We start from the raw sequence: 23,507 nt of genomic DNA, 5'->3' as shown, positions 1-23,507 counted from the left end.
CCCCAGATTAGACGCTGACTGATTGTGGCCGCTTGAACACGGGTCGATGTCTGGGGCTAGAGCTTATCGGACACATGGCTGCATTTCCTATTGGCCACGCTTGTACCTTCAAATTCTCCGCATCAACGTCCGTCTATCAGAGGGACCTCGTTACTTCGATCGTGAGTGTACATGCGAGAATATACTGGACATGGGACATTCATCGAGGCTGCTGAATATAAGAAAGGACACATCGTCCTACAGGGTCGATCAATCTTCCACTTCTGATACAACACAAAGTGCATCATGATGACGAATCAGGACTATGATTTGGATGTGCCGGGTACCGAACAACTTGTTGATGGTAAGAACGATCCTGATCCGCATTGTGGCTCTTCTCATCCCGCTCCAGTCAACCATGACCTCGATGCTGCCCATCAGGGCAATTCGGATATTGTTTTGATCCCAAGCCCAACAGAGTGCGGCTCCGACCCTCTTACATGGTCTCGATGGAAGAAGTGGTACCAGCTCTTTTTGCTTGCGTTGTACGCATGCGCATTCTCTTTCGGAGAGAATACACTGGGCGCTGCCTGGACCACTGTATCTGAGGATACTGGTGTTTCGCTGGTCAACATGAACGGAGGCAGTGCTTTGAACTACCTATTGCTCGGCCTCTGCAATATCTGGTGGATCAGCACTGCCAACAAAGTGGGCCGAAGACCAGTGTTTTTATTCACCACGCTCATCTGTTGTATGGCGGGTGTATGGCAAGGTCGTGTCCATGGAACTGCGCAATGGTTCCTGTCAAACAGCTTGAACGGTGTTGGGACAAGTGCCTATCAAGCCGTCATTCAGCTGTCGGTCTTTGATATGTTCTTTGCCCATGAGCGCGGCATGATGCTGTCTTTCTACCTCTTTGGTCAACAACTTGGTAGTATTCTTGGTCTGATTACTGGAGGTATCATTTCAGATCATTTGGGCTGGAGGTATGTCATAACACGATTCTGCTGAGAACACTCGCTAATACGTATGTAAAGATGGACTCAGTATTGCGTTGCAATAATCGATGCCGGTGTCTTGGTCCTTTTGACTTTCACGTTTGAGGAAACACTGTTCCCCAGGTTTATCTTTGAGCACATACAGGGAGTTCTTCCCGTGGTCCAAGGTAGGACCAGTGCTGCGGAGTCAAACACTGACAGCAAAGACCTTGACGACAAAGATCTCAATTGCATCACTACTGTGCAGTCCGAGGCCCCCGACTTGCAGCAGCGTGACTTCCCTCGCCGAACATATGCTCAGAAGTTGAAGCTCTGGGTATATTTTCCAGAGGACAAGACGACATACTTCCAGTATTTCCGTCGTCCGTTCGCCCTCTTCTTGTTCCCCAACGTCGTCATCTCTGGCTGCATATTTGCATTCGGCTGCACAGGCAAGTTCATCACACCCGGCATTCTCGAGTCATATGTGTTAATGAGCAATAGCTGGTATCGTCTCGTTCAACACCATCTCAGAGATCTTGACCGAACCGCCCTACGACTGGAGCACCTCATCTACAGGTCTTGTCTTCCTTGCTGCTCTTGTCGGCAACTTTGTCGGATGGCTGACCGGTGTCCTTTCGGATCGGATTGTACTATATCTTGCACGCAAGAACCGCGGTATCAAGGAGCCTGAAATGCGCCTCTGGACCTTGTGTTTCTCTTTTGTCTACGCCGCCATCGGATACTTCATGTACGGATTTGGGGCCCAAGCAGGGGCACACTGGATGACAATCGCCTTCGGAGTGGGCTGTATGATTGCTCACCAGGTCTCTGCTTGTTCCATTGCCACAACATACGCCATGGAATGCTTCCCAGGGATTGGTGGAGAATTGGTAGTGGTCCTTGCCATCTGCTCATCCTGCATCAATTTCGCCATCAGTTATAGCGTGCAGCCGTTTATTGAAGCAGCTGGCTACGGGTACGCCTTTCTCTTCTTCGGTCTGTGCGTTCTCTGCTCCATGCTCGCCGCAATACCCATGAGCATATACGGAAAGTCTTGGAGGCGAAGATGCTCACCAAAGTGGAGAGAGTGGCTTTTGCAGAGAGAAAACTGATCCGTTCTCGACCGCTTTTAGGCTGTGAGAAGAATGTCTTTGTTAGCTTGATGTCAGTTGTTTAGATCCAGAATGTCGATGGGGGTTTCCATCTCGGTAATGATATTTACCCAGCTTGCTTGTTCCTGTTCTGACGGCCGAGAGCTTCCGAAAGCGAGCAACAAGCTCGACGTTGACCCATCCCGCATGCTTGTCGATCTTGGTCATGAGCAAGGTGCATGGCCGAGTGGAGATCACACAGGATTAGGCTAAACATTGGTGCCTGTCTTCATGTTTTTCTTGCTACGGCGTGCAGAGCTGGGAATACTCTCCATAGTCAAAGCAGCAAAGAAGTCTCTCATCCCTGCCTCTGAGTGCATGAATCTACTGCTGCAGGTCGTCACCCACCGGCCATACCCCTCACCCCACACGAGCGGACACCCCACACTTGTACACGATCCGCGCGGGGTCAATGACCTTGACCGTGATGCAAATGCATCTTTCTATCCAACGCATACAAACTTGACAACATAGCTTGCCACGAGGCGGACTCTAGGAAACCTGAAGACTGACCAAGAAAGGACACACCAAACAATGTTTCCTCCACTTTGCTATATAAGTTTGATTTGTTGCATTCTGAGGTCGTATTGTGCAAGGTTCGCAGTCCGGCAATATCATCAAAGTTTCCGAAATTATGAACCCGCGAGAGATGCAGACTACCCATATGCACGGTTCTCCGGTATCGTCTGTGGGTAGTATGCAAGTCGTGACTGCGGCACACACGAACACGAACCGCCAACGCAGTTCTAGGATAATATACAGTCGATCATTAGAATGTTGCCTGATGATCAGGGAATGGTGCCGAATACAGGGAAAAGACGAACCGTTGGAGATAGTATAAGAAGGCAAGTGTCACCTTCAAAATGAAACACTGTCGACACATCGAGTCAATCATCATACAACAAAATGTTGTTCTCGAGTGTTCTTGTGGCAGCTTTTGCTACTGCTGCGAATGCTTTGAACCTCAAGGTCGCTGCTAGTGGCGGTAATGCTACATCTCCTCTGCAGTATGGCACTATGTTCGAGGTATTTCGTCCCAGCACAACAACTCTTGACTTTGACTGACTGTCATAGGATATCAACTTCTCTGGCGATGGTGGACTTTACGCCGAGCTCATCCGCAACAGAGCATTCCAAGGCAGCACTGTACATCCATCGAGCCTTTTCGCTTACGGCTCTGTGGGAGGCTCGACTCTTTCGCTGAAGAACTTGTCTCAACCGCTGTCCAGTGCTTTGCCTACCTCTATGAATGTTGCAACTGGCAAGGCCACCGAGGCCGAGGTTGGATTCTCGAATACGTGAGTTCACACAGTTGAGTCTACAAAAACACCCACTGACATAGCCACAGCGGATACTGGGGCATCGGTGTCCAAGTCCAACTCTACACTGGCTCTTTCTGGGTCAGAGGATCCTACAAGGGCAAATTCACCGCTTCCTTAAAATCTGACATCAACAACGAGACCTTCGCTACCACACAAGTGCAGTCACAGGCTTCGCCCAACGAGTGGGTGCAGCACAACTTCACCCTCACCCCTAGCTCTGCAGCACCGAACTCGAACAACTCGTTCTACCTCACTTTCGACAAGTCTGGTATCTCTGGAGGCTCGCTTGATTTCAATTTGATCAGTCTTTTCCCTCCTACCTACAAGAACAGAGCCAATGGTCTTCGTGTGGATCTTGCTGAAGCATTGAAGGCGTTGAATGGAAAGTTTTTGAGATTCCCTGGAGGTGGGTTTGAGCATAGCTGGCAATGTTTGGGTAATACGAGCTGACAAGATTCAGGTAACAACCTTGAGGGAAGTCTCCCACCATACCTCTGGAAATGGAACGAGACCATTGGACCTCTAAAGGACAGACCCGGCAGAGAAGGGACGTGGGGCTACGTCAACACCGACGGTCTAGGTTTGATTGAATACCTTCACTGGTGCGAGGATCTCGAGCTCGAACCCATCCTCGCAGTTTGGGATGGCTTCTACCTTAGCGGACCCGTCACTCCACAGGATCAGCTCCAACCCTGGATCCAGTATGCTCTCGACGAGCTTGAGTTCTTGATGGGTTCGACTAGTACCAAGTACGGAGCATTGAGAGCATCTCTCGGATACCCTCAGCCATTCCAGATCAACTATGTTGAGGTGAGCATTTCTTATCTCTCCAGTCTCATTTTTTTTTTGTCACGGGTTACTGATGTTTGAAACAGATCGGTAACGAAGACAACCTCGGCGGCGGCAATGCCAGTTACTCAGCATACCGTCTGCCCATGTTCACCAGCGCCATCAAGGCAGCCTACCCTGACATCACCATCATTGCATCGACTCCTCAAGTCGACCCTATTCCCGACGACATCTCTCTCGACTACCACGAGTACTCCAGACCCGACAACTTTGTGCACGAGTTCAGTCTCTTTGATCACTACAACAGAAGCCACCCTATCTTGATTGGTAAGTTGGTCAATCTTCCCCGTGTGCTAAAGTTTGTGACCATCACAACTCTCCTACGCTCCTCCTATAAGCGTGACACTCACTATAAAAATGCACCATTATCTTCGCAGTGGAGACGATTCCAAAGAGATTCGACGCGATGTCACTTCTCGATGGAGATTGCTCGTTTCTCGAAACTACTGTGCATGTTTACAGCTGTGTGCATTACAATACTTAGCACACGGGAGAGACGAGCCTTACAGTGAGCAGAGCTGACGGAGATGCAGGTGAATACGCTGTGATCGAGGGCAACAACGCCTCTATGGCTTCGGTAGACTGGAGCTCGAACAGGGAAAGACTGGCCTTCCCATCATGGGAGGGCAGTGTCGCCGAAGCAGTCTTCCTTCTCGGAGCCGAACGCAACTCAGACATGATCATTGGTGCATCGTATGCTCCAACCTTGCAGAACCTGAACAGCTACCAGTGGACACCTGATATGATCAGCTTCACTGCCGACCCTACCAAGGACATTCTGTCGACTTCGTGGCACATGCTCCGGCTCATGGGTAACCACCTCATTACCGAGACTCTGCCTACTACTGGCGGCAACTTCGGACCTGCCTACTACGTGGCCGGTTACAACAACCAGACTGGATCTCACATGCTCAAAACAGCCGTGTACAACGCCACGAGCAACGTTCCCGTCTCCATCTCTTTCAATGGTGTATCTGGCGGTGCCACTGCAACCTTGACGGTGCTGACTGCACCAAGCCACGACAGCTACAACGCCCCCAACAAGGCTCAGGTCGTAACATCGACAAACACGACCATCACAGCTTCCCGTGATGGCACATTCAAGTTCGAGCTTCCCAACCTCAGTGTCAGCGTGCTGGAAGTGCACGGCAGGGCAACATACTGGGCAGGCAGCTGGGGCGGACACCGTGGTGCTTGGGGCCACGGCGGCTTCGGCGGATGGACCCCTAGCTTCGGCTCCTGGGGATCGAGCGCTGGTGGCTGGAAGGGTACTGGACACAACAAGAGAGATGTACCCAAGGGTTTCAAGGAGGTTGTCTTCTAGACCAGCATGCAAGAAGGGGTGGCATGACGGATGAGTAGGTTAAGTCGGCAATGTGACCAAGAAACCAAGTTCGCGGATCTATTTGCATATGACTGTCGTGATCGCGAGCCATTGTCAGATCGACCGAAGTTCGGTGTCTTGTGGTATGGAAAAGGAAGACAGGATTGGCGGAGTGCAGAGCCGAATAAATGATATCGCTCTGCCGAGTGCACGGTGCACATCCGATATCAAGAGATGCCCGCATTTTCCTCCGCAGAATGAGCTTCATCTTCTGTCTTTTCTGGTGCAGCTTCCGAACAGCTCTTGCACGGAACGAACGGTCCGAAGATGAGGGGGCTGCGGGGTGCGGATTGCTGACCTTTGAGCTCACGTATGGCGGAAGAGACGGCCATGCGACTGTTGCAAGATGGATAGGACGCCAAGGATGCATGGAAGAGGAGAGGGCAAGAAGGTTAAGGTAGCTGCGTCACACGATGCCCCTCGTTCGCTGCTTCTGCATTTGATATAAGTTGACGACGTGTCCCGCGAGTCTTTGGAGCCCAGCCAGGCCTGCCTCGACCTTTGTACTACTCTCACCGTAATCAATCGGTCCATCCATCAAGCAGTCGCCATGGGTCTAATCGAGCTCCTCTTCACGCCTTATACCCTTCTAGCCATACCAATCCTCTTCTACCTCCTACCTTACCTGCGAAACTGGTCCATCCGCGATGTGCCCTCACCCTTTCCCGCAGCCTTCACCAACCTCTGGCTCATGTACCAATGCCGCCGAGGCAGACGATACCTCGCCGTAGACCAAGCCCACAAGACGTACGGCAAACTCGTCCGCATCCAACCCCACCACGTTTCCATCGCAGACCCAGCTGCCATCCCCGTCGTCTATGGCCACGGTACGGGTTTCTTGAAAAGCGAATACTATGATGCTTTCGTTAGCATCCAGCGTGGTCTCTTCAATACCAGGGATAGAGCAGAACATACGAGAAAGAGAAAGACTGTTTCGCATACTTTTAGCTCAAAGAGTATTGGTCAGTTTGAACAGTATATGCACCATAACCTGGAATTGCTGGTCGAGCAATGGAACAAAATGTCAAAGTTGGCAGATGGCCAGTACGCAAAGATGGACGCTTTGAACTGGTTCAACTACACGGCCTTTGACATCATCGGTATCCAAACTTCACCTCTGCCTGTCTTGAGCACTTCAGGAAACTAACCTTCGAACCAGGCGACCTCGCATTCGGCGCTCCGTTCGGCATGCTTGAGAAAGGCGCAGACATCGCCGAGATCCGCGAGTCTCCAGACGCACCTCCCAAATTCGCTCCCGCCATTGAAGTCCTAAACCGCCGCGGCGAAGTCTCAGGCACCATAGGCTGCTGGCCATACATCAAGCCATACGCAAAGTACCTCCCTGACCCTTTCTTCACCAAGGGCGTACAGGCCGTGCAGAACCTCGCTGGTATCGCCGTGGCACGCGTGAAGCAACGACTCGACAATGCCGATAGCGTTGATCGCGTAGACTTGCTAGCCAGACTCATGGAAGGAAAGGACGAACACGGCAATAGTCTAGGACGCCAGGAACTCACCGCCGAAGCATTGACGCAACTCATCGCCGGCAGCGACACCACCTCAAATACCTCTTGTGCTCTACTCTACCACTGTCTAGCTACCCCTCATGTCGTCAAGAAACTGCAGCAAGAACTCGACGCAGCAATCCCCAAAGGCACTCAAGTCCCTGTATTCGAGCAAGTGCGCGATTTACCTTACCTGGATGCTGTGATCAAGGAAACCATGCGTATCCACAGTACTTCTTCTCTGGGTCTACCTAGAGTAGTCCCTGCAGGTGGAGCAGAAGTCTGCGGTAGACATTATCCTGCTGAAACGGTACTCAGCGTGCCAGCGTACACCATGCACCACAGCAAAGAAATCTGGGGTCCCGATGCCGATGACTTTAAACCAGAGCGATGGGAAAAAGTCACCGAGACGTGAGTTTTTTCATCTGTCCCCCCTCCCTTCTCACCAAAAAAGCTTCCAAGGAAGATCACTGACAAGATCGAAAACAGTCAAAAATCGGCTTTCATACCCTTCAGCTACGGTCCACGTGCCTGTGTTGGCCGCAACGTCGCAGAGATGGAATTGGCACTGATCGTCGCAACCGTCTTCCACAATTACGAATTCGAACTGTATCAAAAGACACTCGAGACCAGAGAGGGCTTCTTGAGGAAGCCGCTCGAGTGTTGGGTGGGCATGAAGAGGAGGTCTACTGTTGCTTGATGCTCTCGAATCGTCGATAAGGAGTATAGTGTAGTCATGTCTATTCCACTGTATTCGAGTATGTGGATATTTCAGTATGTCAATGAAATGCAGCATTGAAAGACAGTCATGTGAGCTATACGAACGAATTATTCATAATCTTGTACAAAGTGATCAGCTACTCAAACAAAGGGGTATCAATCCTCGATGTCATCATCGCTCAGCACGAGCTTCTCGACCGCGTGCTCGACGGGTATATGCAGTCCACCTCCCTCGAACTCGCCCTTTTGGCTTTGCTGCTTCTTGCTTCTTTTCGTAATGGCAGACTCTACATCTGGACGATCTGTCCACTCTAATTGCTGCATATCCAGCTCGTTGTCCTCCATCCCTTCCAGCGCTGCATCTTCGAGACTGGTAGACACAGGGTTCGAGGCAGAAATGCGTGTCAGAGTTTGTATGCCCTTGATAAGCGATTGTGGAACGTCTCTTTGCCGAGGCAATATCTGGGAGGCGAAGGGCAGACGCTCAAGCAGCAACTCTGTCTTTGCGCCAGAGCTCAAAAGGGTGTTTGAGAGCGGTGTAGTCGTCACAGCTGCATCTTGATCGTCTTGTAAAGCCACATCCGATGTCTGCTGGCGCTTCCACGCTGCCACGCCTTCTGTGCTCGTAGATGTCGACTCCGAACTCGAGCCAACAGCCAGATTGTGCATCGTCGATACCACACCTTCTAAGGTGCCCTCAAATTCTTCTCTTTCCTTCCACAGCTTGGAGCTCGATGGGAAGAACATTTTGAACTCATCGCCGCGCTTGGCTCCTTGTGGCAAGCCTGCTAGCCTGTTGACCGGAGTGGGTAGCCAGAACAGAAGACCACGAACCGCCGTCTGGAAGGACATGTCATCCTGACGAAGATTGTCTTGAGCAGAACCAGACGACATTCGTGTTCCAAAGCCGAATCGATCGCATGATAACATGTCAAAGTCGGATAGAGCATCGATACAGCCGTTCAACGAATCCAGTGCATCTTCACTCAAAGAGGACGAGCAAGACAAGGCGTAATTTTCCTGTAGAGCACCGACAAATGTTGACGTATCAGTGCCGACTTCATCGATCAAGTTGTTAGGATCGTGTTCCGGGACTTTTGGCTTCCGATGTTGGGGTAGGTATGTCGGAGGTTGAGGGACAGGGCTAGGAGGGTCAACGCGTTTGTTGTACACTACTCTACCGACAGCATGAAATATGCCAAGACTACTCTCGCGGTTGCTGATCAACTTCAGAGCTTCTTGTTCTTTCTTGGTCAGAGCAGCTTCAGCACGACCCTTGGGTTTTGTGAAAGCGACTTTTGATGACCAGGCACCACTATCGTCCCCCGCAAGGCACAGGAACTCGAGAGAGGATACAGCGCTTCGGATATCGCCAGTCTCGGACAAATGTTTGAGCACAGCAGGACCGGGAGCAAAACGCCTGCCTGACTTGCGAGATTCCTTGATGACGATCGTGTCCAATGCTTTCGTCAGAATAGTGGGAGCGATGTTGTTAAATTCGATCGGGGCGGTCCTTGGGTGATTCAAAATAGCAGGACCGAGCAGACGATGAGCAGTGAAACTGTCGGCAGAGGCAGTCGTGGTCGAGAGCAGGGCTTCCGAGATGACCATAACCATAGGTGCGGGACTGGACGATGACGGTGCGGCCAAGTACTGCAGGATGGTGTTCCTGAAGGCTTGCAGAGCTGGTGAGGACTTGGCAAAGGTATTGGGAAATTCTTCAACGAGCATGATCTGTTTAGCATGATCCTTTGCGGTAGGAGCTGGTTGAGCCGTGCCATAAGTAGAGACTAGATCAAGACGTGCAAAGTTGCCGCTCCTTAGGACAAAGTCTTCGAACTGGCTCGAATACGAAGTGAAAGCACTGCTCGCAGCATCAGTGCCGACGGGGCTCTTCCACTCAGTTATACCAATGCCCATCTCTTTGGCCAGAAGGCTGACAGTAGTTGTTTTGGCAGTACCGGCGGCGCCTTTCAGAACAATCAATCTCGGCGTGGCTCGATCAGACAAAGCGGATTCTAGGACATTGCGGACATCTGTAATCTTTCTCTTGTGCACAGCAAGCTCGGACAAGTCGACTGGAGCGAAGCGTTCGGTCCATGGTCTTGTGTCGGTGGGAACGGGTGCCGAGTTTGTGGGAAGCTTGGTGGCGGCAGAGACTTTGCGGAACTTCTGCGAGGGTGGTGGTGGGCCGTTTCGATTCGTATCAGCAATGTCGTCTGTGATCAGCTTCCTCTTGCGCAAAGCTTGGGCAATGCGGGAAGTCTGAGACAGGATAGCATCATCGGCTTCGATGTCGTCGTCGTCGATGTCTATGTCCTGGGAGGCTGGCTTGTCCGATGTTGGCGCAGTCGAGTGCTGAGGCGAAGGGCGATGAGGCTGTGTAGCAGAGTTGAAGAAAGAGGAGATGGGTTTAGTCGCAGGCTTGGGGTGTGCTTCGGCGACAGGCTTGGTGGGCTGGCGAGTTTGGCGTGGTTTGGAAGGAGATTTGGCGAGTTTGGACTTGGTCGGGGCCGAGTTGGACGAATTTGGTCTGGAGGCCGAGGATCGTCTTGCAGGCTTGGTGTCGGGGGCATCATGGCTTTCCACAGGAACTGTCTGCGCTGAGTCGTCCTCATCGTCGGACGACAAGACGGTCTTTTTACGGCGGGGCCGGCCTTGGGCCATAGTGCCTGCGGATCCGTGTTGATGATGGTTGCATTGGTCGTCTGGGGACTGGACAAGTCTCAACTCCAGGTCAAGGCATTAGCTCATGGCAAGGTCGACATGAGATGGGAAAGCTCGATTCAACTGCAGGCAACAACCACCGAGAGCTTTGACCCATGACGCGCTTTTGCTTGCGCTTTCACGTGCGTTCGAGTAAACAGTCGCTCTTTCATCATTAAGAATCGTCTCACTATGCTACTATCACTTCTTTCGGCCTATCTAGCAACTTGCTTTGTAATCTGTCTTGCTTGTGCCTCTAGCATATCTGCGCAGTCTGTTGCCGGATGCTCATCGTGTGACGTTGCTGACTGCAGTCTCCATCCACAACTTGGTATATTGTCTGTGCAAGAACTCGATGTGCGCAGGCATGGGTGCGCCAGTCGCTTTGCCGAGTCCTTGGTAGAAGACACTCTTGAGCTGGAACTCGGCAACACCCTCGTCTTTCAAGATCTCTGCTCTCATCTCAAACAGTCCATCGCTGGGTCTGACCTCCATCTTGCGAGGCGAGTCTCCGCAGCGAACAATGATTGACTCAGGTGTCTTGGTGAGCACCTCGAAGTGGTCTGTGATCTGTGTACCGACGGGGTACTCGGAGTCGAGGAGAGCCTTGGTGTCCCATAGCTGCTCTTCCGTGTCGGCGTCGCGGTACTTCTTCTCGAGGTATTGACGTTGGTATGCATAGCCTATAGCGTCGTGTCAGTGGACCGACGCACGTCTCGAAGCACCTGCACTCACCAAGGCCTCCCCAAACGCCGGCGCAGAACTTTTCGACCAGCTTTCCTTCCTTCTCAAGGTACTCGGGCTTGATCTCGCTCAGCGGTACCCTGCGTACGCACAGATCGGCGGTAGCAGGGTTCCTCTCAGGGTTGTTGCGAGCATAGAAAGTTGTGTTGTAAATGTGGTCGGAAGGTGATAGAGGCACGAAGTTGGACTTTCGTGTGTAAAGTGCCCATCCTCCGGCTCCGGCTACGGTACCGTACGCGGCGGCCTTTGACAAAGTCTTGAATATGCCCATTCTTGACTGAGTGAACGCGTTTGCTGGAGTGTGGTGCTGTGGAGGTTTGGCGACAATCAATGCGTGCTAGTCAGTAGTTGGTCTCGTGCTGGTGTAACGCGACCGGAGAGAGATATAGCGAGCGACGGCAACCTCGTCGGCTGAAGCGTCATTTGCCGACGTGTGCTCCGGCCTCTTTCCCTGCGGGGAACGCCGGCTTTCCCGCCGGCGCACGACCCGCCATACCTCTGGAAGTGAAACGAGACCAGTGGTCCTCTAAAGGACAGACCTGGCAGAGAAGGCACGTGGGCACATAGCATCACTGACGGTCTAGAATTGCTTGAAACCCTTCACTGGTGCGAGGATCTCGAGCTCGAACCCATCCTCGCAGTCTGGGATGGCTTCTACCTGAGTGGACCCATGGCTAACCTTACAGGATCAACTCCAGCCTGGCTAGATGTACTGCCAGAAGGAACCAAATAACTCATTTCCTAGTCTTGCGAGCTTTTACAGGAGATACAATCATACCGTCGTGGCAGGCGACAGTATATGTCGGCTCACCAAACTCATCACCAGATGTTGTGTACCGTGGAGCCTTGCGCGGCCATGTACATTCCTGGAATCCGGCAATGGTGTCGTATGTTCGATAGTCTCTCAGTGACATGAACTGGTCTCATCATCTACGGACTTACCACGCTTCGTTCTTGCCGCCAAATCGGTTGCTCACGACTTGATACGAAGCCTGATCTCGACTGAATCTTATCGACCTCGCATCTATAACAACCTCAATATACTTAAACACTCGTACTTTTGCAGACCCGATTCATACCGTTGTGCGTTTTGATATGGATAGCCCCTATCGCGACTCTCATCTACAGCCGCTCTGTTACCAAAAACGTCCGAGTTCGGTCCTCATATTATGACAGATTTTCCCGATTCTTGCTCGGGTTTGAAGATATGTGGTACGCCTTGTACTTAGTATACAAACTCGATGCCAGTTTCATTCGGCTTTGGCGGCAAGTGCAACAACAGAATCGAACAAATTATCTCTCCGCCCACTCTCATCCAGGAAGTCGAATCTGATTGAACAAGCAAGATCAGCGAGGCTTGCCAACTCATTCACCGAACGGCTCACAGCCCCTCGTGCAAGGGTCAAGTACGATACACGCCGGTGACATTCACTACTTGTTTTACTCGTCCGACCTACTCCATGAGTATCATCCTGGTAAGAGGTTCTTTCCCTGTCTCCACATTCAAACCATGCTTGTACACTACAGCCAAAAGAGTTGTCTGGAGACGCTCGGAAGAGAAATATCGCAGTACCAGGTACAACTATATACAGAGTGCTACTTTGACAACACTCGACTTCATCCATATGCCCATCCTTACCATCCATCAAATCATGTACAGACATAAACGTAATCCTCGCCATCATATTCCATAAACCCTCCTACTCTTACTCTTGCTTAACAAGCGTCTCTCCATCCTCAGCATAAACATTGACGTCAAACTTCCTAAACTCGCGCGTCTTGACTTTATTCGCAAACAACACATCCAACTCCTCATACGTTCTGTCCTTACACTCGGGCAGTCTAAAGAATGTCCAAATGAAGAAGATGAGTGAAGTGCCTGCCCAGAAGAATCCAGTCTTGCCTTTGAGGTTCAACGCGGTAGGGTTGAGCAAGTAGGGGTTGACGGCGCCGCAAACGATATTGGCAATGTAGTAGGCGATGCGAGCGAGACAGACACTCTTGTTGCGGAGACGTGTGGCGGAGGTTTCGCCGACGATGGCGTAGCAGATGGGTCCGACGGTGAGGTAGTAGATGAAGAGCCACATGAGCATCATGACGGCTTGTGCGTAGTTTCCAGCAACACTGGCGGCGTCTGCGGCACTGATGGCACCGGTTGTGGTGAGCACGACGGTGAGGAGGCCCAAACCCCAGAGATAGAGAGTGCGGCGGCCGAAGGCGGAGAGCAGGAACCAAGAGATCATTGTGCCGACAGAAGCCATGGCGAGTCCACCAACTGTCATCTTGAACGAGATGGAGGTGGGGAGACCGGCTTGGATGAAGAAGTAGGTAGGCGTGCCACCCATGGCACTGCCGCAGAATGGTTGAGCGGCGAAGACCATGCATACAATCTCGGTACGGCGACGATCGATGCCCTTGAAGCAGTCCCAGTATGATGTACCCGCACTGATATCCATCTCCAACTGGTTGGTATGTTGCATCATTGCGAGCTGAGCTCTGTTCTCACTATCGGTCTTGCCAGAAGACAAACGCTGGATCGAGCGTAAAGCACCCTCGTTGTCGCCAGTGCGGATCAGATGCCAAGGAGATTCGGGAGCGAGGAAAGCGAGCAGAGCGATAGGGAGTGGCCAGACCCATTGGATGGCGAAAGGGATTCTATACGCCCACTGTGTTGTGATGCCAGAGACTCCGGATTGTACGCCGGCGCCGACTAGCTGACCAAAGGCCCAAGTAAGGTTGACTGCAAGATTGAACGACGATTAGCATACTTTCTCTCATAACCACACGAGGGCAGAAATCGAGCTGTCAGAATGCACAGTCATCTCTAGAAGGTGAGTAGAACCACAGAGAGCCATTAATCAATGACTCTGGGCGGATACTTTCCACCCACTAAAAGAACTGTGCATTCTCACAACCAGATGGTGACATGTCCACACAAGGCGAGTAAGAACTTACCATAGACCGTCAAGTAACCACGAAGTGCTGTTGGACAGACCTCAGATGCATAAGCTGGTGCCATCGTGGCAAACACGCCCCATGGGATCCTGTAAAGCAACATCAGTACTTTGCAAGACGAACGTGTAGACCGACTGCACACTTACCCGCAGAGAATTTGACCGATCAAGAGGACCTCGACGGAAGGGGCGAAGAATGGGATGAAGATGAGTGCGAGAAGGGAGAGCAGCGATGCCATCATGACCTTGCGGTAGCCAAACTTGTGGGTGAGATAACCGTTGAGGAACGCGCCAATGACCGTGCCAATCTGCGTGCCATTTCCGAGGCCTGCTTGCCAGGCAGCCGAGAGAGAGTATTTTCCAGTCGCAGCATCGAACTCGCCGTATTTCTTGACGAACGCGGGTTGTCCGAAGAAGGAGTAGATCAAAACGATGTCGTATCCTTCCATGATGATGGAACTGGAGATGGCGATTGACCAGAAGCAAGCCTGAGGATACTTCTTCAGGGCTTGCATCAGAGTCAACTTGTGTTCCTCGTCGTTCGCAGCAGCAGCCAGCCCATGATCAGCTTTCTCATCTCCGACAAGGGAGCCGGATCGGTCCTCGATGTGAACCATGTCGTTCTTCTCGTCTGCCATGGTGTGTAAGTCTTGCGAAACTATGTTGGTAGTCGTGGTATAGGAAGGGTGTAACGATCACCAGGTGCTTGTGAGTCCTGGGGAATATACCACTGCATGCCGATCAAGCCGATGCCTATATATACATACTGATAGACGCGGCCGCGATCCCGTGCCCCATGGGGAAGAGAGTGTGAAGAGGGGGGATGTGGAGAGTCCGGGGAGACCTACAAGCTTTCCCACGTTGACTGGGTACTTCACGTGAGAACCCATGTGCCACCACCGGACAGTTCGATTTGAGAGGTTTCGACGACTTCAGCGGAAATTCCTGATTTGGCAGATATGCCCCTCCGGGGCCCCGTCGGGCTGCTTGGCCGGGTCAGCCTTTTGAAGTAACTGCGTCGGAAATAGCCTTGGCCTTGCTCGCTTTCAATGGCTGATTCATACAAGCTCCTTGATGAACGCGATGTGAGGTATGTTGCTTCCCACACGCTGACCATACTTTCCGGAGAAGCTGTGGATATGTGCGTGACCCCGTGGAGCTTGTGTTCCGAGGCTCATCCTGGCCCTGCCCTAACGGCCACCGCTACTCATCGGGAGATGACAAGTCAGTCGAGCTCCGGCGTGCTCTAAAGGTCTCTCACAATCGAGTGCTCCCGGTGGTTTAACTCCCTCCATGATATTGCGCATTGGCATAATAGTTGTCGTAAACGCTAGTTGGAACATGAGATCAGATATCCGACTTGTTACTCGCAGCACCTGCGACATAATCTCGTCCATAGATATATACTATCTTGTCTACCTGCAACCATATCATGCTTGACGCGTCTATGATATCTTTGCCGATACTTGGGCACAATGAAGGAGGAGATTCTCGTATGTCTTGGAGATCGGCCATGCTGAGCAACGATGCTTGATTAGCTTCGCACCAACCTTGAGCACTCCGAGCGCTCCACCGGCCTGGCATATATTGCCTACGCCTAGCATGTGCGGCTGCATAGAATTCCCTCGACGGATGAATATCTGAATAAGCTCATCATCACAAGGTCGGTCAATCTGTATCATCTTCGGATCATACTGTTCATCTATGTCCACACGAGGGACCACAGTATGGTTTTCATCCGTTGAGGCCTGCAAAAGGGGCACAAACGACCCGTATGCCCACAATATGACGCTGGCCACAAACAGACTTGTCGGCTCGAGGATATTGCCTGTGCCATGATGCCGGATATACCAGAACATTGCCCCGGCATGCACGATAGCTAGTCTGGATTTGTAATGATCTTTGGAGATCCACAACCAGATCTTGGCCACAAGATCTTCTCGGCGAGACCGTGAACCGCCAATATGAGCAAAGGACGCGTCGTTACCATGTGATGAGGCGACTTCACACATCAGATCGTAAACGTCCTGGTAAGGGACCAGCAGAACCAATCGCGACATGTGCAAGTGCAAGACCACTGGGGGCTCAAGACCTTGGAGACGAGCTATGACGCCGTGCGTTCCCCAATGTAGGGAATCCAGGCAGTCTAGGGCTTTGTTGCGCCATTTTTGATACTCAGGATCCGAGGGTAGCCAATAGATGTCTCTGACGGACTCGCCACGTTGTTGTTGTGGCTGCCCCGCATCAAGGCCGCTCAGCGGATCGAGTACGTGAGAACCCACTTCCAGTGTCCGCCGGCAGACTGCATGGACAGCAATTGTCTGTGCGAAATCTCCAAGCTCCTGAGTAAGCGGCTGTTGTTGATACAGTGAACTTAGTAGGGGAATCAACCCCATCGGCTGTTTGTGCGTCGGTCTGAGTCTCATCCATTCTTCCCATGAAGTCGCCACCCAAAGAGCTTCGTGGACAGGCAGATTTGTCTGAACATCGCTGAGCGAGAAGTTTGCCGAGAGCCTTTTGCCGGATGTCAGAAGACACCAACTGTCAAACAGCCAGGCACAGTATGCCACCCGCCGCTGACTCTCGCGATGCGCCCATGCTTTCCAGTTCTCTTCCGTCCAAGTTCCATCCCAGTTTGGCTCGTCGAGGCTCAACCATCGCGATCTCTTGATGTTGGTGCAGTAATCCGAGAACGACCGAGTGCCTGCCAAAGCCTCTTCATGGATGCTGTGCTGCAGATGAAGCTCTAAGACATCGTAGACGATACAAGCTTGCATAAAAGATAGCTCTGGTGAACTCCTGGTGCGGGCAATGATCATGTTTCGCGCAATGATTGCCCTTTGTAGAAATGTCCTCAAGGCCTCAACATTGGATGCCAATGATACGGAAGAAGATGTGGCAGCTCCAGAGGCGGCCATTGCCAAACAAAGAATCCAGTCGTTTTCGCCTTCTAGGTTAATTGTTGACTGGTGAACAACTTGGAATATAGTGCTGGTGTTCTCGAAGTAAAGCTCGATGCATGTTTCCAGGGCTTGTCGAGAAGGAAATCGGTCAGATCGGAATCTCTCGAAGAGAAGCACTGGATGATCGATCATGCATAGATCATCGAATTGTTCTAGTATGCAGTTGTAGGTGTGTTCTGATATTATCGATCGAGAAGATGCGCTTATGGTCAACGGCTCTGCCTCTACGAAGCTGAACTCAAGACCACTTCCCATACTGCTTATATGGTCTTGAGTCTGCGAGACTTCGGCATTGCGATGTCTTGCCAGTCGACTCACCTCCCCGTCTGCGTAGAATGTCCCATGCCGCTTTGAAGAAGTCACGGAGTTGGTAACAGACATAGAGGCAGGGGATTCTTCTGCAACGGATCCCTTGCTCCCGCCTCCAGGGCTCATACCGATGTGCATCGGAGCGCTGTCTAGAGGATTTGCACTTGGAGACCAGATGTTTGGCTGATGTAGGCCCATGGTCGGAGAGAAGTTGTTCAGTGCTTGAGTCATGTAGAAATCGAAGTCCCAGTTCATGCCATTGGTATACGGTAGCCAGTTTGTGGCGGGTAATGAAGGCGGATCGCTCTCGACGTATGATGCAACCATTCTTTGATCCTGAAAGTTGTAGGGCGACACTGATGCGGGATCTTGTGCTACCCATGTAGTATTCATCAAAGGCCCGTCTTGTGGTCTCGCAACCTGTGAAGTTGAAGCGGGTAAGAAAGATGCGTTGTTCTCGCCGAGTGCTGGCGCTTGTACTTGATGAACCATGCGCTCTGCATCGTTGTTCGTGGTCCCTGGGCGATCTGGTGGGAGGCTTGAAGTCTTCTCTTGGTGTTGAACTAACATCATGCTTGCTTCTTGCTCTACCCCTGGTTCGGCTCTCTGGTATGATTCCTCGTAGATACATTGTAGCCGTCTTGAATTGCATCTGTCACAAGGGGTTTGTCTTGTGCATCGCACACGGGCAGTGGCACAAGCCTTGCAAGCTCTAGAAGAGAGGGCATCAGCAGGTCCAGCGTGGCTCCCAATGGAGCTCGTGCGATGAGTTATCTGATGTCGATGAAGCGTGTCCCTAAAATTCAAGTCAACTGGTGTGAGAACAACGGCGCGGAAACAGATCCGCCTGGACCTCCAAAGAGGTGACAGCGTACATCCACTGCTGCAAAATCTTGATGATAACAAGGCATGGGAAGACAAAGTACGGACCTTCTGACAAAGCTCTTTCCGCATTGTGAGCAGACAAAACGCTTGTCTTGTGTGTGCGTCAACATGTGGCGTCGTAAGTGTGTTGTCCTCTGGAAGACGATATTGCAGGTCGAGCATTTTCGTTGGGTTTCATCGCGGGTCGTATGAGGCTCGCTCTCGGGCATTGCGGATGATATATACCTCGATGTTGACAATAATGACGGTATCGAGGTGTTCGTGACGACCTGACTCGAAACTCCTAATTCGTGCGCCGCCGCGGCTAAATTGGTGGCTCACCTCGGAAAGCCAAGCTGGATGGAGCACTTGAGTTCGTCGCCCACGAGCTACATCAACATCTCTCGAATATCTAACAGAACCTTTCTGAGGACACTGAACATGAAAAAATGTTGACTTTGGGTTCGATATTCGCAGGTGTCTTCAGTATGGATGAAATTAAGTCGACAACACAAGCCCCAGTATGTAAAATGTTCAAGTCAGCCATGCCGCCGGGGCCACCCTGCTTGTCACCAGTCATGCTCAACCCAAGACATGTAAACCCGCGAGGCAGTCCTTGACGGTCAGGTGAGATGTATAGCCCTTCTACTGATGTTATGAGTACTGTGTAGATTTTTATCGCGGTGGAAGCAGGTATCAAGAAGTGAAATTATCAATCCCATCTCTATACAAGATATGTATCTACTCTATGCTAGGCTTGCAATCAATCTGGTCATGCCGTCTAGAAAACCATGCCTACTGCTTTACGAAAACAGGCATAGCGTCAATGGGACACTCGACCTCAATCTCGCGACCACCCTCGTGCGTCTCACCGCTCTCGAAAGCCTTCCAAGACGCACCCGCGGGAAGGTAAACCGTTCGCTTGCGTTGACCTGGCTCGAATATAGGCGCTACCAGGTACTTGGGACCATACATCTGCTGATCTTCCACTGTCCACGCCTTCTTGTCCTGAGGGAAGTCATAGAAGATAGGTCGAATGATCGGAGATCCCTTTTCATGGGCTTCCTTCATGAGACTCCGCGTGTACTCTCTCATATCTTCTCTGATCTTCATGTATTTCTTGCAGATCTCATAGACCTCTGGTCCGTACGACCAGACCTCGTTTGGAGCTCCAGACAAGCACGTTGCACCGCCAGTGGTACCGTGCTGAGGTTGGTGGGGCTCACGATCTCCATGCAGGCGCATCACAGGGCAGAATGCTCCGTATTGGAACCATCTGGTGAACAGCTCGCGGAAGGCTTCGTCGTCGGGATTGCCACCATGGAAACCGCCAATGTCGGTGGTCCACCAACTGATGCCGGCCATGCCCATGTTGAGTCCAGCAGCAAATTGGTTCTTCAGACTGTACCAAGATGAGGCAATGTCTCCGCTCCATACCAAGGCACCGTACTTTTGACTACCAGCCCATGCGCATCGTAGAAGATTGACGATGTTCTGCTGTCCTGCGGCCTCTTGACCTTCATAGAAGGCACGAGCGTATTCTTTGGGGTAGATGTTGCCGATGCTAACGTTAGATCCTTTCCAGTATCTCCAGTTGTCAAAGTGATAGATTGAGTACTCGGGCTCGGCTTCGTCCAACCAGAATGTCTTGATCCCCTTGTTGAAATAATTCTGCTTGGCTTTGTTCCAAACATAGGCTCTAGATTCGGGATTGGTGGCATCGAAATGGACAGTATTGCCCTCGAAGTCCAGTGAAATTCTTGTACCGCGATCGCATCTGATCAAGAGACCCTTCTCCACCATCTCTTCGTAGTTCTCACATCTCCGGTCAACGGTAGGCCAAATCGACACCATCAGCTCGATGTTCATCTCCTTCAGCTCTTTCACCATGGCATCAGGATCCGGCCAGTAGGTAGGGTCGAACTTCCATTCTCCTTGCAAGGGCCAATGGAAGAAGTCGATCACGATGAGATCGATAGGCAACTGACGAGCTTTGTATTCTCTTGCAACGTCAAGTAATTCTTCCTGTGTTTGATAGCGAAGCTTGCACTGCCAGAAGCCGAGACCGTACTACGGTACGAATTAGCATCTCTCCTAGAGGGAAATGGCGCTGGTAATAGGCTCCAGGTTTACTGACCTCGGGCATCATGGGGACAGTGCCGGTGACTCCAGCGTATGCCTGAACGATTTCGGCAGGGGTCTCTCCAGCCACAAGCCAACAGTCCAAGACAGTGGAACTCAATGCCTCGAAGGACATGACGTTCTTGCCAAAGACGGCTCTTCCAATACCGGGGTTATTCCATAGTAGACCATATCCCAAAGAAGAGACGGCAAAAGGCACACTGGCTTGCGAGTTTCGGTGCGCGAGCTCGAGGTCGAGGCCCTTGAGATCGAGATAGGGCTGCTGGTACTGGCCCATACCATATATCTTCTCATCCTTGTCGAGAGACTCCAAGCGCCAGACTATGTGGTAGTCATTGGTGGAGGGTATAGCCTGGAATTCGCGAGCCTCTCTGTCGATTGCGCTGCACTTTGGGTCCAAGACGTCACGGCGGTTTCGGACGGCTTCGTCGAGTATGATCTTGCCGCCGTGACCGTAGACGGTCAACTTGCCCTTTGCCGAAACGACAGCCTTGATTTCTCCATTGGTCAAGGAGCTTGACTTGTCTCCAATCTCGATCTTCGCATCAGGTCCCGATGAGCCTTCCAAAGCCCAATTCTCTGAAGGCATCTCGTTCAGCTGAGTCGCACGAATGCGAAGAGCATTCTTGCCCCACGGCTCGATCCAGAGTTTGTCGGCATCGTAGCTAAAGACGAGACGGTTGTCCTGTTTGGCGAACATGGTGTGAGCTGCTTGAGAAAAGCTGGGGAGGCGATACTTTCCCAGATGATCGGAGCACCGAGTGATATAAGTAGGACATGGTGACACTGCTTTGAAGGGGCAGAGACATCATCGGAGCCCCTCTCACTGATCTCGTCCGCCTTTGCGGGCTGCTGGTAAACATTCTCTGGGTGAGCTTCGCCAGCCCCCCTCATTTTCCCCTCCTCGATTGCGAGAGCTTCAGCACCAACAGCCAGGACCCGGACGGTTTTGCACCACCGGAGCCCCGTCGGAACCCTCCAAACATCGTCTTTGTCCCGAACACCGACCATATTCTCGGTCTCAAATAACAATTGTCTGCATACGGTAGCTTGCGAGTGGTAGCGATGAGCTAGGGCAACCCGGATAAATCACGACTGGAGCATCTGCTGTGTCGGTGTATCTCTGCTTAACACCGTTGGTATCTTTACTACCTACTTGTGGCTGCTGTCGAGTGCATCGTCCCAAGCGATCTACCACAAAGCGTCAATGAACTACCTAGCTAGCACCTTTGCTTTCGTCAATGGCAGTGGAAAGTGCTCGCTCGGACACCGACCACACAAAGACGCAACCATGATGGTAAAAGCTTTGTTTCCAAAGATTTCAGCATGGAGGCATGTCGGCAGGTTGCTTTATGAATTTTTTTCACGGATGTCTCGTTGCTCTGAGACCAGACGACTACCAAGGTGAAATTGTTTCTACGCCGAGGATCCCGACTGCCGAAGGCATCTCAGATCGATTCGAAAGACGACAGGCGTTTGTGAATCAGTGTACACAGGGTACAAATAAGATGCAAGATTGAGCTTTGAGAGAGAGGAAGGACTGGGCCAGACTCTTGGCGCCTTCGGTACTTGACTCAGATTCAGACCGCTCGACGAAACAAAACGAAAGCACGTTTCAAGACTTGACCGCTTCCTCCATTTGATTTCGATGGAACTTGACACCCTGACAGCGTGACCGGCCCTTCGAATATATCATGGCATAGATAAATACGGCCGTAGAGGTGGATCTCGGCAGACTACTATCCCATCAGCACTCGAGAGAGCTTTCTCATTACTAACACCAGTTGGCTTCATTCTGTTGCATATCAAGCCTATGATTAGTGCTGGACGCCTGCTGGACCAGGCAAGCTCTCTTGGACCATGACTAATGCTACAGGAAGTATTACATGGGCAGCTGGCAACACCACTTTTAGACAAATCCACATAACCTTTGATAATAGAACATGAGAATGAACACGGCACCGGAGACTTCATTAGACCTGCGAGACACAAACGAGATCCTACTCGCATAGAGAGCGAAGACCTCGGATTGCTTTGATCGGAGGATCTACCAGATGACTCCCACTCGGGAATCGTGTTTAGATGTGAGCTTGCACTATAAGCACGCTATAGGCCCATTTGATCACTGACCGACGAAAAGCGCTTGGTGCTCGCGCGCCTATGTGAGCTGTGAGTTCTTGGTATGAGACAGATCAGCGAAGCATTTTGGAAGCATGGTCGAGCAGCTGATAGCAAGCCAGTGCAGGAAACGATCATAAGTGTGTTCAGATCAGCTTCTGGAAGAGGGTAGACGTTTGTCATGACTCCGTGCCTACCTAGCCGATGGGTTGTGTCCGGGCGGCGCACGAGTTGAGATATGGTGTTGAGGAGTAGCTACGGCAGTCGTACTCGTAGGAATCATTTACCGAAAGGCATTCATAGCTTTAGCAGAGCTGAGGGCTCGAGATCTGGCGAACTGCCGACCCTTGCACAGTAAGCACCACAATTGACTTGTCGCACGTTGTCAACTTTCGCAATGCGGTCGTATCACAGTTCTCAAACAACCATTCACGGAGCTGTCGAGAGGTCGCATTCGCATCGACGGCGCCACGAGAATGGCCGAGATCGTGTTACACACCACGTGGGAACAGGGCCAGCTGTAACATAGGGCTGGATCACAACCCGTATACCGCCCAAGGAGCGCTGTATAGATCAGATTCTAACGAGATCGGACCAAGTCCCGACTCCGCTTCACCATCCAACCAAGACACGAAATATTGCGACCGCTGACTCAATTCTCACTGAAGTCAAAAGACATGTACCAGTCTGGTTGCACAGTGGGCTGAACGTTTTGGCACATACAATATTCCTGGACTCGTCCGCTCTGAGCCGACTCGAGACGCGACTCGAGAGATGATGCACTCAGATCATCTCAAATTCGATTCGACACAGTCGG

General features: G+C 51.6%; 9 protein-coding genes across 9 annotated transcripts; 4 read left to right on the top strand and 5 right to left on the bottom strand.

The window, feature by feature from the left end:
- Positions 1–288: 288 nt before the first annotated feature.
- M436DRAFT_70442 (MFS general substrate transporter) lies at positions 289–2,071 on the top strand (the record flags this gene model as incomplete). The annotated part of the gene is made up of 4 exons (XM_013574944.1): positions 289–343; positions 392–965; positions 1,017–1,408; positions 1,461–2,071. The coding sequence occupies 4 exons, from the start codon at positions 289–291 to the stop codon at positions 2,069–2,071; spliced, it is 1,632 nt and encodes a 543-aa protein (XP_013430398.1).
- Positions 2,072–3,016: 945 nt separating this feature from the next.
- Positions 3,017–5,605, top strand: M436DRAFT_39656 (putative vacuolar segregation protein; the record flags this gene model as incomplete). The annotated part of the gene is made up of 6 exons (XM_013574585.1): positions 3,017–3,136; positions 3,185–3,408; positions 3,459–3,838; positions 3,893–4,242; positions 4,308–4,548; positions 4,815–5,605. 6 exons carry the CDS (start codon positions 3,017–3,019, stop codon positions 5,603–5,605), a joined length of 2,106 nt encoding a protein of 701 aa, XP_013430039.1.
- Positions 5,606–6,215: 610 nt separating this feature from the next.
- On the top strand, positions 6,216–7,870 carry M436DRAFT_39316 (putative P450 monooxygenase; the record flags this gene model as incomplete). The annotated part of the gene is made up of 3 exons (XM_013574528.1): positions 6,216–6,765; positions 6,825–7,581; positions 7,660–7,870. 3 exons carry the CDS (start codon positions 6,216–6,218, stop codon positions 7,868–7,870), a joined length of 1,518 nt encoding a protein of 505 aa, XP_013429982.1.
- A 176-nt stretch (positions 7,871–8,046) lies between these two features.
- Positions 8,047–10,404, bottom strand: M436DRAFT_24661 (uncharacterized protein; the record flags this gene model as incomplete). Its single annotated transcript, XM_013574503.2, has 1 exon — positions 8,047–10,404. A coding segment is annotated over one exon (2,358 nt), but the record flags the coding sequence as incomplete, so codon positions are not given.
- A 480-nt stretch (positions 10,405–10,884) lies between these two features.
- M436DRAFT_39669 (uncharacterized protein) lies at positions 10,885–11,611 on the bottom strand (the record flags this gene model as incomplete). Its single annotated transcript, XM_013574589.1, has 2 exons — positions 10,885–11,279; positions 11,332–11,611. The coding sequence occupies 2 exons, from the start codon at positions 11,609–11,611 to the stop codon at positions 10,885–10,887; spliced, it is 675 nt and encodes a 224-aa protein (XP_013430043.1).
- A 237-nt stretch (positions 11,612–11,848) lies between these two features.
- Positions 11,849–12,007, top strand: M436DRAFT_18234 (uncharacterized protein; the record flags this gene model as incomplete). The annotated part of the gene is made up of 1 exon (XM_013574493.1): positions 11,849–12,007. A coding segment is annotated over one exon (159 nt), but the record flags the coding sequence as incomplete, so codon positions are not given.
- Positions 12,008–13,046: 1,039 nt separating this feature from the next.
- M436DRAFT_61324 (sugar transporter) lies at positions 13,047–14,932 on the bottom strand (the record flags this gene model as incomplete). The annotated part of the gene is made up of 3 exons (XM_013574845.1): positions 13,047–14,080; positions 14,296–14,384; positions 14,442–14,932. 3 exons carry the CDS (start codon positions 14,930–14,932, stop codon positions 13,047–13,049), a joined length of 1,614 nt encoding a protein of 537 aa, XP_013430299.1.
- An 807-nt stretch (positions 14,933–15,739) lies between these two features.
- M436DRAFT_39285 (uncharacterized protein) lies at positions 15,740–18,660 on the bottom strand (the record flags this gene model as incomplete). The annotated part of the gene is made up of 2 exons (XM_013574524.1): positions 15,740–18,362; positions 18,497–18,660. 2 exons carry the CDS (start codon positions 18,658–18,660, stop codon positions 15,740–15,742), a joined length of 2,787 nt encoding a protein of 928 aa, XP_013429978.1.
- A 565-nt stretch (positions 18,661–19,225) lies between these two features.
- M436DRAFT_40359 (uncharacterized protein) lies at positions 19,226–21,272 on the bottom strand (the record flags this gene model as incomplete). Its single annotated transcript, XM_013574712.1, has 2 exons — positions 19,226–20,500; positions 20,568–21,272. The coding sequence occupies 2 exons, from the start codon at positions 21,270–21,272 to the stop codon at positions 19,226–19,228; spliced, it is 1,980 nt and encodes a 659-aa protein (XP_013430166.1).
- Positions 21,273–23,507: the final 2,235 nt, after the last annotated feature.

This window comes from Aureobasidium namibiae, assembly GCF_000721765.1.
Source record: "Aureobasidium namibiae CBS 147.97 unplaced genomic scaffold scaffold_3, whole genome shotgun sequence".
In the NCBI taxonomy this organism is placed as follows: Eukaryota; Fungi; Ascomycota; class Dothideomycetes; order Dothideales; family Saccotheciaceae; genus Aureobasidium; species Aureobasidium namibiae.
The sequence above is the reverse complement of the archived record's forward strand: the minus strand, read 5'-3'. Positions and strand labels throughout refer to the sequence as shown.